This window comes from Leptodactylus fuscus, chromosome 3 (assembly GCF_031893055.1).
Source record: "Leptodactylus fuscus isolate aLepFus1 chromosome 3, aLepFus1.hap2, whole genome shotgun sequence".
Classification (NCBI taxonomy): domain Eukaryota; kingdom Metazoa; phylum Chordata; class Amphibia; order Anura; family Leptodactylidae; genus Leptodactylus; species Leptodactylus fuscus.
This window is the reverse complement of record NC_134267.1, coordinates 164,954,555-164,967,271: the sequence shown is the minus strand read 5'-3', so window position 1 is coordinate 164,967,271 and position 12,717 is coordinate 164,954,555. Positions and strand designations below refer to the sequence as shown.

Below are 12,717 nucleotides of genomic sequence, written 5' to 3'. Positions count from 1 at the left end.
CAAGACAAACATGAGCAGAGGGCCTAAGCTCGGAATTAATTCACAGCCTCACTACATTAAGCTAGCCATGCACATGATACAAAAGATAAAGGTTTAGTTCTGCTGCATAACCTTACTTTAATTATGTTAAAATAATTCACAATTTAACGCTTCAAAACCCTTACCACATCATTTCTACACAATAAATGACTTTACATCACACAGGGCTGCGGATAGGGTTCACTGTTTTCGGAATATGAATGTGCATATTTTGGCATCAGCTAAGAACCTAATAATAGAACATTCACTTACATGAAGTAGTAGTATATTTATATATAAACAGCAGGATTGTACGGTATGTTAAATGTTCATTACATGTTTGACAGGAATTGTCTCATTATGATTTCCATTGCTTTGAGTGTATTGAGGTTTAGATGCTGAGTAGACTTTCTGGGAAATCTCTTTTTTCTTACAAAATGTGACAATACAGTTTATTGAATGCAAGTTTAGGATAATACGTTACAATACGTTTACACCTCTGAAGATGTTGGCAGTTTCCCAACTACTTGTTTGATTATGGAAGGTTTTCATATATAATGCTCCCTTATAGTATTAAGTAATAGTATCGATAGAAAAGAGTACAGTACAGTATATGTAGTAAAATACAGTACTGTACATATAGCATAGGTAGACAGCTGTACCATAGATAAAGCAGAGTGCAGTGCAGTATGTACAATACAGTTAGAGTGCAGTATAGTATCAATAGCGTACGATGCATTATAGGTAGAGTGCAGTGCAGTACAGTATGTATAATACAGGAAGAATGCATTACAGTATGTATAACATGGGTAGAGTGCAGTACAGTGTATAAAATACAGGTAGAGTGCAGTGCAGTACATGAAGCAAAGTGCAGTATAGTATCAATAGCGTACGATGCATTATAGGTAGAGTGCAGTGCAGTACAGTATGTATAATACAGGAAGAATGCATTACAGTATGTATAACATGGCTAGAGTGCAGTACAGTGTATAAAATACAGGTAGAGTGCAGTGCAGTACATGAAACAGAGTGCAGTATAGTATCAATAGCGTACAATGCAGTATAGGTAGAGTGCAGTGCAGTACAGTATGTATAATGCAGGAAGAATGCATTACAGTATGTATAACATGGGTAGAGTGCAGTACAGTGTATATAATACAGGTAGAGTGCAGTACGTATAATATAGGCAGTGTACCCCAAAGTACATATAATACAGGTAGAGTGCAATACAGTATGTATAATGAAGGAAAAGTGCAGTACTGTACATATAATACAGGTAGAGTGCAGTATAAAACATGAAGCAGAGGGGCAACATGGTGGCTCAGTGGTTAGCACCGCAGTCTTGCAGCGCTCGAGTCCTGGGTTTGAATCCTGCCAGGAACAATATCTGCAAGGAGTTTGTATGTTCTCCCCGTGTTTGTGTGGATTTCTTCCCATTCTACAAAGACATACTGATTTAAAAAAAAAAAAAAATAAAATAAAAATTACATTGTGATCCCTATATGGGGCTCACAATCTACATTTAAACAAAATAACAAAACATGAAGCAGAGTGTTGTACAGTGCATTTAGGTAGAGTGCAGTATAGTAAATATTCTACAGGTAAAAAGCAGTATAAAACATGTAGTACAGGAACAGAGCAGTATAGTACAGGTATTACAGGAACAGAGCAGTACAGTAAAGTGTGTAGGCACAAATATCAGAATATGCGGACCATGAATTAGCAGAGCACCAGGTAATGCAGTAAAATAATAAACTATAAATAAGTGGTTGACTATAGAAAGGTGCAGTCATGATAATTTCTCAATGACCCAATTTGACATTGAAGATACTCATCATGGGAGGCTACACTGTAGGTAGGGGTCTTCTACTCATCTGTTGGAAGAGTTGCTGTTTTCAGGATTGTTGACTCGTTATGCCAGGAAAGTCATGCTATATGTTGTTGTTAAAGAGAATTTCTTTACTCCACTGGCTAGTCGTTAGGCTATATTGAATAGGGGTTAGCATGTACCATTTGGGATACAGACAACAGATAATAACAGAAAACGTGAAATGTAAAAATAGTAATGAACAATATGCAAACTACTCAATAAAATACTGTAGATTCCTACCTCTAACTGAAGGATCAATATCTTCCCTTTGTAGAAGTGTCCTCATTGCTGTGCAGTCATTTGAGGCAACAGTATGAAATAAAAGACAGCTGTCCCTACAAAGATAAAACTAATCATGTGACATCAGTAATGCAAATTTCTAATAAATCGTGACATGAAATTCCACAAGACCTAGCAGATGGATGAGCTGAACCATCTCCTGTTGTGTGTTTGATCTTGGCTACTCTAGAAAGAATCGGATGCATTTAATATTCCAAGAACTTTTTGGAAAGATTTTTGAGGGTTAGTATTGCGTCACATGTGGTTCTGAATAATAACATCTATGGGAAATGAAATAGCATGACTTGTTACTTGGAGAAACAAGATAAAGATCACAGCATCTTCATTTCTGTATGATATGGCTTATCTTCTTATGGAAAGTTGCTATTTGTTTTAAGGTAACCTGTTATTTCAAGGTGAAGGATATTTCCAGAGCAGAACTGAACATATTATAGAAGATTATATACAGTATGTGAAATGTCAATGTTTTAAATGTAAAAATAAATAGTAATAATAATAATAATAATAATAATAATAATAATAATGATATACAGCACATTAGTGAAGATAGAAAAATACATAATACTGAGTTCTTGTTATAATTCTTACATTGCTCAATTATTAGGCTAAGCAGTCCTAGGAAAAATCGGTTCCCGGTAACTGACACAGTATTGTGCTGCAGATCAGCTGAAAAATAAAGAAATGCTCCTTTTTGATTGATTGTACCTTTTATGGAGAATTAAAGATGTAATGTTATCAGCAGGGCATCGCCACTCCTGCCCATGCAATGAGTACCAATGTAAACATACTGCACATATACAGCCTCTCCCATATAGAGTGTGTACTCCCATATAGAGTCTATACTCTATTGCACAGTCACTGAAAGCATTCAGTGCAGGAATAGAGACAGGTTTTCCATAGTCACCTTCTCAATACAGGCTCCATCCTGGATAACCTATGGGTGTGCGGCTTGTTTACATTTGTACCCACAGCACCCACTTGAAGACTTATGTAAACCATGAAGTTATTTATCAGTTTATTCTGCCAGGGTATGGCATTTCTACAATGTGTATAGCAAGCCTTTTAAGGTGTCCATATAATTTCATTCTCTCCCTTAATCTGACAGGGGGCATGGGAATTGTCCATGCATTAGTCCTAGTACTTATGTCCAGTATCAGACCAATGGAATAGAGTTATAAGGATACTTTAAATCATTAAATCAATTTTTCCCTGCTGTGGTTAACTACACCCATAGCATGTTTCCAAATTGTAATGGATATTGATAAATGTAGCATTATCACATAAGATACATTAGCGAGAATGAACAGTGTTAGTTATTACGCACCTGGTTTGCGGAGTTTCTTCCATAATGATTTGAGTCTCTTCTATCATCTAAGATACAAAATTCTAAAAAAGAAACATCAGTCATGGCTATTTTTACTGCTCCTCATTAACAACTATGCTGGATGTAGTAGAAACATAAAACACAAAAGAAATTCAGCAGTTTAATCAAACTAGTGATATTTGAGATAAAAGTTGTGACTTTGGAGAAAATAATCTTCTACATAAAAGTAGACTTCATGTCCAATATCACTACAGAAGACTCTACATTCAACCTTCTTTCATCTTAAGATGCCTAAACCTGAAAAACAATGGCAGTGTCTCAATGTTTCTTTTACAGCCAGTTTGTGCTTGGAACATGCACCAATCAATGATAAGACAAATTCGCAAATTAGCCCTTGTCTCAAGAGCCCTTACATGGCCTGATGAAAAACTGTATGGAGACAGACTGTCATTAAAGGGATTGTTCAGTTTAAAGGGGTTTTCCCATCTCCCTCTCTCTGTAGCTTTGTCTGCTGTCTCTTGTTGTCACATCCTGTATTTTTCAACAAGCTAGTGGGCGGCTTTCACTGTTGGATGAACAAGACACTATGAAGCTCCTCACTAGATATAGATATTGTCTTTACCATAACAGATTATTATGATTACTAGGAATCAAATATGAATGCAGATCAAATATTCACAGTAAATGTATATTACATAGCACAGGTTTGTAGAGAACAAATACATCATTGTGTTTACATAAGGAAGTAACCAATACTGTCCAAGCCTTTATCAGCAAACTGCAATTAGCTGTCCTGATTGTCCTGACAGCAGAGCTGTAGATAACGGAGCACTCAGTCCCCCCAGAGAGCAGTGAATCCTGTCATCCATCCTGATATCAGATAACAGGCCGCGTGCTTTGACAATGATGTGTAGACAATGGGAGGAATAATTTCACATAGCAGGCAAATGAAGCAGCATTTCTAAGCAATGTACTTAGAAAAACTCCTGAATTTATATAAGCTAGCAGTATAGATAAGATCAATGAGATGGGAATACCCCTTTAAGCAAAAAAATATTATTGTTTTTGGAATAATAAAAGTTATACAATATTCCAATATACTTTATTTATCAATTCCTTACGGTAGTCTAGCTCTCTACGTGTTGTCATTCCTTCTGCTTATATCCAACATATAAAAATCAGTCCGTGTCATGTAACACAAGTATATGGCTCATTACTGTCACAGCTCAGTAATTAGTTATCTGTCTTGTAACGAGTTGTGCACCTGAGTGTCCATCACATGACCATGGACTGTCCACTGGAAGTAAGCAGAATGACCTCAAGCAAATATCTAAAACAGTCCTTCTCATCCTCTTTAAGCTAAGTATCCACTTCATGAAAAAGGTTCCAACTAAGTACCCCAATGGACACTGTAGTGTCCATCATGTGACAAATTCAATTTCAGTAGAGAAGCAGCAATAGTCTGGTGATACATTATGGTATCTTCATCATATGCATTAGACATGTATCCTTAGGACTGGGTATTGCCCCATATTAATTTCTTAAGCTGAACATTAGAAAGTGATTTTTTTTTTTTTACTGGTAAAAACATTACAAAAGGTTTTTTTTTAAAAAAAAACCTACTAAAGTGAATTCTAAGCTACTCTAAATGTGAATGATGTGATAGCTGGCAAGACACTCCATAAGATCTATGCCATATGCCAGATGTATCTCTTGTGATGATAAAGCCTGTGAGTCAGCTATTTATGTAATAAAAACTAACATATTGAGAGATTACCATATGCAGATTCTATCTAGGACAGATGGTTTAGTTCAAGAATGGAGTAATCAGGATTTACAGTATAAGACAAAATGAATAGTTCTAGGGTGGCCGTATAGATTACTATGTCTGTTACTACCACATATAGTGGAAAGAAACGGTTAAAGGTATTTTGTCTGGATGACATTCTATCTGACAGCCGACAACTATCTGGAGTGTATACCTTCCCTAAATGGAAGGATTTTAGAACATCTTGCATGTTTTGTAAACCAAATGCTACAGATCCATCTATTGTTTGTAGGTGTATTTTTCAGTGCATGTATTTGTAGACAATATGACCACAGTTCCATGGTACACTAGCATTATAGTCCTATAAGCATACTCTAAGCCAGGGGTGCTCACACTTTGTCAGCATGTGAGCTACTTCACAACATGACCAAGCCCTAAGATCTACTACCCACTTCTTGTGGGCGGGGCATATCTGTGGGCAGGGCTGGGCATGTGGGCGTGGCTGGGCGGATCGTGAGAGCAGGAGACAGTGGCGTTCTGTGGCCGCCCAGGGTTCCCCGCTGTCTGCTTGTTCACAGCGCAGGCTGAGAGTTATCTCTGGACACTGGCAGGCTGGGGCTGCGGCAGCCCCGCCTGCCAGTGTCCAGAGATGACTCTCAGCCTGCGCTGTGAACAAGCAGCACCCCGGCTCCCTCCATCCCTAAGAGTGGCCTGCAAGTGTCCGGAGTGCTTGTTCACAGCGCAGGCTGAGAGTCGACTCTCAGCCTGCACTGTGAACAAGCAGACACCGGGGATCCCTGGCTGCATTCTGCGATCGACCCATACGTCCATTGCGATTGACTGGTAGATCGCGATCGATGTATTGGGCACCCCTGCTCTAAGCACAACATGATCCTCAATAATATTAAGTCATCCTCTTCCATAGAAACAATATAAAAATGTGTCCTTTATTTTTTCTTTGCTTATTTGAACAAACTCAGTGTCAGTTCACATTGTTTTTCATCCAGTTAAGCAATATAGTTTATGGGGTCTGTGTACTTTTACAGCACAGCACTTGCAATTGCGATTGTATTCCATCTGGGGGAAGGGGGGTCTCCATGCGTGCTTTAACCGGACGGAATACATACGCTAATGTGAACCAGTGGTCAGACTGAACATAAAAGTTACTTTTAGACTGCAGTGGTTTCCACCTTTCTACTTGGCCATGGGTCAGTTTTTACCCTATTTTTTACAATGGTGTTAAAGGGCTTGTCCAGCTAAAATCAGAAAATAGCTGATGTAATATATACAAGGCCTGTTTGCAGCTCAGTCCCATGAAAGTGGGCTGAGCTGCAATACCAAGCACAGATGCTATACAATGTACAGTGTTGAGCTTGGTAAGTAGTTAAGAGGCCACAATGCTCTTCCAAAGCTGTAGCACCTGAGGCCCTTTTGCTATATAGAAAGACACCTAGGGTCGTAGCTATAGGAGGTGCAGAGGTAACAGCTGCTACTGGGCCCTGGAGGCTAAGGGGCCCCATAGACCTCATTACAGAAGGGCCCATAAGCTTCTAGTTACGCCTCAAAAGACACCAGTCTTATAAATGGTGGGTTGGGAACATTGTTACAGATTTGCATTGGGCCCATGAGCTTCTAGTTACGGCTCTGAAGACAAGAGCCCATGATCTTATCTTTCTACAGAAGTTATTTGAAGCAATTGATAAATAATAAAAAATAAAATCGAACAAAAAAATCCTATCCACTATTTAATATTGATGAATGGGCATGATTACATTCTTATCTAGAATTTTATAGAACAGCACTTTTTATGTGGGTTACTGAAAGGCAGGTGTCTTTTGCTGTAATAGTTTCCTTGCCAAGCAGAGTATAGCGACTATAAACCCTCATTTAAAGTGCACTAACGCTAAGGGATTTACTGGCTCACTATGTAGTTCTTATTGGAACTTGCTCAAGACAATGTTATTGTTGCGCTGGAACCAGATATCATAAATCACTATAATAATAAATGCTGAAATGAGAAAAAGCAAACAAACTGCTGCTTTCCAGGACGGAGCAGGAACAATACTATTGAACTTGCTGTCATGTCTTGGCTAAAATAAAGCATGTGTTTCTGTATTACTCTGTTAAAGGGGAAGGAATGCCTATTTCATCGGACAGTATAAGCTTAGTTCACCATTTTAATGGAAATATTTTTTAGAATATCCTGTATACATGTATCATGTGTAAACAGGAGAGGGACTGAACAAATAGAACTATAGCTGTAATATGATATCTAAAAAGAACCCAAAACAGTTTGTCTACCACTTTCTACTAAGAGGTATTGCTTGTTTGAGAGTTGCAGTGAAATGGCAGCATTACCAAGATGCAATCTCAATAATTCTCTCTAAGGGGGTGTTCACACTACTGTTGGTATCCGCTCAGCAGTGTCCATGGCTATTGTCCATATAAGATTTTAGCAACGGACACTAGCTGGTCCGTTTGCAATTTCCATTCATCTCAATGGGATTTTATCTTGTGTCCTTTGGTGTCCGTTTACAACCATGTCCGTTTTTTGAAGCAGACAAAAAAATCCTACATGCAGGACTTTTCTGTCCATTTGAAAAAAAATGGACAGTAAGTGTCTGTTTTATTTGTTTAACATTGAGGTCTATGGGCAGCGGACATACAACGGACAGTAACTGATAGCCATCAGTTACTGTCCATTTGTGTCCGTTATGATAGGTGTCAGTTTGTTAGTTTTTTAAACAGACACCTACTGAGCAGACACCAATGGTAGTGTGAACCCTACCTAAGAAACAAGACTGTAGGTAAACTTGCAACCGTTCCAAAATGTTCACCTTGGGTAGAAAATTTGTCATGACCACCTCAGAACTTGTTTATCCTAGGAAGAGAGTGATGCAGCGGGAGTGGACCCATTGTGTCAATAAATGAATTTGACTTAGGGCTGCCCCACAAGTGGTCCCCTGTTATTTACCCTTTAACCTTTGTATGGAAAAGTCTCAGTTCAGTATCAGCTGATCTAGATAGGCTAAGAGAAGCCAGAGTGTGGTACCAAAAGAGACAGGCAAAGACATGGTCAGAGGAAAGGCAGAGATCAGGGCAGGCAGAGTTTGTGTGCCATGGTAATCCAGGTTATAGCTTAAGACAGGCGGCACAGGTTTGGAGTCACGTGAGCAAGAAGAGGTAGAATACAGGTAGTCAGGAAATATCTTTATTGGAACTATACGGCTAAGTGCCTAAATTTCTCGCCTGTTCTCCTGACCAGTGGTGGACTGACTCAGACCCGATTGATCTGCAAGTTATGCCCATTTTATATATAGGGAAAAACTTGCTTTTGTGGGAAAACTGATTTAATAATCACAGGTGGATGGGACTAGTACGTTCCGCCTACAATGTTGACTAAAGCTACCAGGCAATTCTTTTTAATTGCAGGTCCCATCTGGCAAACCCTGTGAATTGCTGGGTAGTGCCTGCCTCCTCCTTCCCTACCAACCTCCAATGAAAATAACACTGGTGTCACAGTGGTGTAATAAGATATCATAGCAGGGCCTCGGCCACTATCGGCTGCATTGGTCTCGCTATGATTTAACCCTGATTTTCAAGTGTAAAGCTGTAGGGTTCACTATGGAATCCTACTGTGTGGAGGGGCCACTGTGGGTCATTATTCTGTGAGGAGGATATTATACTATGAGAAGGGGCCACTGTGGATCATTATACTGTATGGAGGGAAAATTATAGAACATTACACTATGTGAAGAAACCACTATGAATAACTATAGTGTGTGGACGGTACTATGGGTCACTATATTGTGTGTAGGGGCTACAATTGGACATTATTCTTAAAGGTGTTATCCAGGAATTGGATAAACTACGAGGGGTTGCACATTTTGCCTTATTCCCCAGAAACCCTTCAGTAACAGCTGAGGCTGCTGATTGGACTCAATGGTCAAGTAATGTGGAGTGGGACCAGCAATATCACTGATATATGTCACTGGTCCCTCTCCAGCAACCAGGGACCAAGACATGGTACATGACCAAACAGGCTTTGGCGGCAGGCACTGGAGTGCTGGGGACAGGTAAGTATATATTTTTTGTTACATCTGCCCAGAGTTGTTGGAAATGGTGCTTTGGCCTACTGACTCTACAGTCCTACCTACAGCAAGAAAGCAATTATTCAAACCAACCCTTACAAATACTGCAATGTAACTACTGCAAATACACTGAATACTAAGACGATTGAAACCCAGGTTGTATGTATCTCCGGAAATTTCTGTCCCATAGCACCTGTGAACTGCTGATGGCAAAAGATGCGTACCTGTATGCAGAAGGCAATAATCTCTTAGTAAGTGACTGTTCCTAATGCAGAGCTCACTTTCCTGCTTCACTGTGAATTATCATGTTATTTCTTCAATTAACTGTATTGGAGCAGACGCTCTTTGGCTCTAGGTGTCTACTACATTAATCGTCCTCCTGAATCAATCGTGTACTTATGATGGAAAAACTCACTATAAAGGATAACTTTAGATATGATAATTGAGTCACCATGAAAATGCTGAAAAAGCTAAATGGATTGAAATATAATTTTGTGGGAAAAGCTCCATATAATATGTTATTTATTCATTTATATTTTGATGCTTAAATAAATATTTTGATGCATATCTACCATTTGGTGAAAAAAGTGATCTCCATGGCTATAGACCCCGTAGACTCTAATGGGGTCTGCCGGGTTTAAACCTGACCCAGCCGTTTTATGTTTAATTGTTTTTTTATTGAAAAATATTCTATCTATCTATCTATCTATCTATCTATCTATCTATCATCTCTAACAAGGAAGGAAAAAAAGATAGAGGCATGCAAGCCTCAGAAACATGAACAAGATACACAATAACCAAACAAGTTTGTCACCATTTAAGGTGGCTAGCAACAAAGGATGGGAGGCTCAGAAGCACAGGGCCATAAAAACAACATTAATAAGGAAATGGGGGGCAGACAAACAAATAAGGAGGAAACACAATCAGGAAAACATGTGTGGGAAGGAAGGGCGGGCGCAACAGAGGGAGGGAAGGATAACCAACAGCCTCCTCTATGTGAGGGGAAAAAGAGAAAACAATAGTAATGTATCAGCAGAAAAAAAGATGAGAATTCAGACGAATCCTGGAACACAACCCAAGGCTGCCAGATTGCGTCAAATTTGGAGGGAGTCAAGGGAATCCTCCGCCACCAGGGAGTACATTCTCCTTATTAGGAGAAGCTCCTGTAAAAATTCCACCAGAGTGGGCGCAGTAGTGTTCCACCAATGTCTGGGAATAACAGTTCTGGCAGCTGTGAGAAAGTGTCGCAGGAGATCCTTCTTCACCACAGAAATCCTGCCAGGGATAACTCAAAGAAGGGCCAGTTGTGGAGTCACATAGGGGCCACACACCTTAGCATACAGGGCGAAACCAGCATACCAAAAGGGCCCGAGAGCATCACACACACCAGATGTAATATGGAGTGCCTTTTTCGGTACCACAGAGCCACACACCGTCAGTCACAGCAGGATATATTCTTTGGAGGAAATCGGGGCACCGGTACCACCGAGGCAAGATTTTGAAATTCTTTTCTTGCTCACTACATTGCAATGAAAGTTTATGTATAACAAAAAGAACCTATCCCAGTAGGCAGGAAGGAGGCCAGCACGGAGGTCAGACTCCCAGAGGCCCGTATAAGAGGGAGACCTAAGGGTAGCATCCCAAAGAAGAATGTCATAGAGAACCGAGACCGCACGTGCAGGGAAACGTCAGAGTGGGAGAGAATGGATTTCAGGTGCGTCATTGTGGAAGAAAGAAGAGAGGGCTGAGAGAACTACCGAAGAAAGGCTGTGATTTGACCGTACTCTAACCAAGATAAGTGGAGGTCAAGATGAGAAGCGCGCAGCTGGGCCAACTGTGGAAGGAATGAGTCCCCAGCAACTTGTCTGAGTCTGACATTGTTGCCTCTTCACCAGCAGAGGAATCTATCCATGGAGCATCCGGGGAATCCGGAGAAACGAATGCCCAGTGAAACTCGGGCGGAAATGAGCTGGGATCCACGGCAATGAGGGGAGGGGGGCTGAGATCAGGTTGGGCTCAATAGAGACCCATTGCTTATCCACGCGCCAGTCAAAGAGATGGAACAAGACCATGGAATGATATTAAAGTCTAGGATCTGGCAGGCGCGCACCCCTCCATCCTTCCTGTGGGTCAATGTCCGGTATTTTTTCCTACTCCATGCTGAACTCTATACAAACCTCCCAAACTATGATGAAAAAGGCATGCAGAAGGTGAATGGGGAGCGCCTGAAATAGATACAAAAGCTAAGGGACCACGTCCATGTTAAGGGAGTGAATTCGACCAAACCATGTGAGAGCATACAAAGACCCAACTGTTATAATGGGGTAAAATGTTTCTATGCTAACTTGGGTATAATAAAATTAATAATTAATCCCTTCCTTCTGCAGCCATTTTCTGATTCTTGCATTTTCATTTTTCACTCCCCGCCTTCCAAAAGTCACAACAATTTTATATTTCTGTTCACATAGCTTTATGAGTACTTGTTTTTCGCAGCACAAATTCTACATACTAATTAATTACTATTTACTATTAATTAATTGCTATTTAATATTTTCAACAATGTACTGGAAAAAAACTCTGGCATTTTCTTACTGACTTTGCTTTCTATGCATCACCAAAATCTGACAACGATAGCTTTATTTTATTTCTGTGCACAGAGAAGAGCAGGGCAAATGGTAATTCTATTGATGTCATTTTAGGTACTGTATGACATTTTGATCTCTTTTAGTCAACTTTTTGGGGAGGTAAAGGGGTGAAAAATGTGACAGGTATTTTAAATAAAAAAAAAACCCATCTCATTTGTTATATAAATGTATATTTGTGATATAAGTTGCCCATGATCAGAGCCGTCTGTGATCACGGTCACAGCCACCAGGTCCCTGCTGTGTCATCTTTGAGTGGGAGTCATCTTTAAAGTTCCAATATCCTCCATGTATATGTACGCTGGATGTTGGAAATAGGCGGAAATCAGTTGCCATGTTTGTTTTTCTGATTTATATTTGGATTGCGGGCTCATTGTTTTGCACTGACTGACATAGCACTGACAATAATAAACTCAGTTATTCAATTCGATGCCCACATGACGCTAGACATCATCATTCTGAAATGACGACATGTATTTCAGTGGTAGGAAAACCCTGTTAAGCTAGAAATCACTGCTGGTAATATATAATAGGTTCTATTTACAAATAAAACATTTACAATTAGTTTTTAACCCATCCATCATTATTGGAAAAGTTAGGAAAGTTTATGCCAAGTATAGAATTAAGCACATAGTACATGGGACTGTACCTGGATCTAAATATTGTGCTTTGTAACCAAGGGATGCATGCCCGTCTTTCATAAA

At 39.7% G+C, this 12,717-nt stretch overlaps 1 protein-coding gene across 1 annotated transcript in view; it reads right to left on the bottom strand.

Moving 5' to 3' along the window:
• Window positions 1-3,535, bottom strand: part of LOC142197966 (transient receptor potential cation channel subfamily V member 5-like) — a 41,599-nt gene extending 38,064 nt beyond the window's left edge. The window contains exons 1-2 of the mRNA XM_075268715.1: window positions 3,513-3,535; window positions 2,129-2,223 (exon numbers count right to left, since the gene is read on the bottom strand). Of these exons, the coding sequence (XP_075124816.1) occupies window positions 2,129-2,223; window positions 3,513-3,535 (118 nt within the window). The remainder of the gene's footprint in view (window positions 1-2,128; window positions 2,224-3,512) is intronic.
• Between the last annotated feature and the right edge of the window lie 9,182 nt (window positions 3,536-12,717).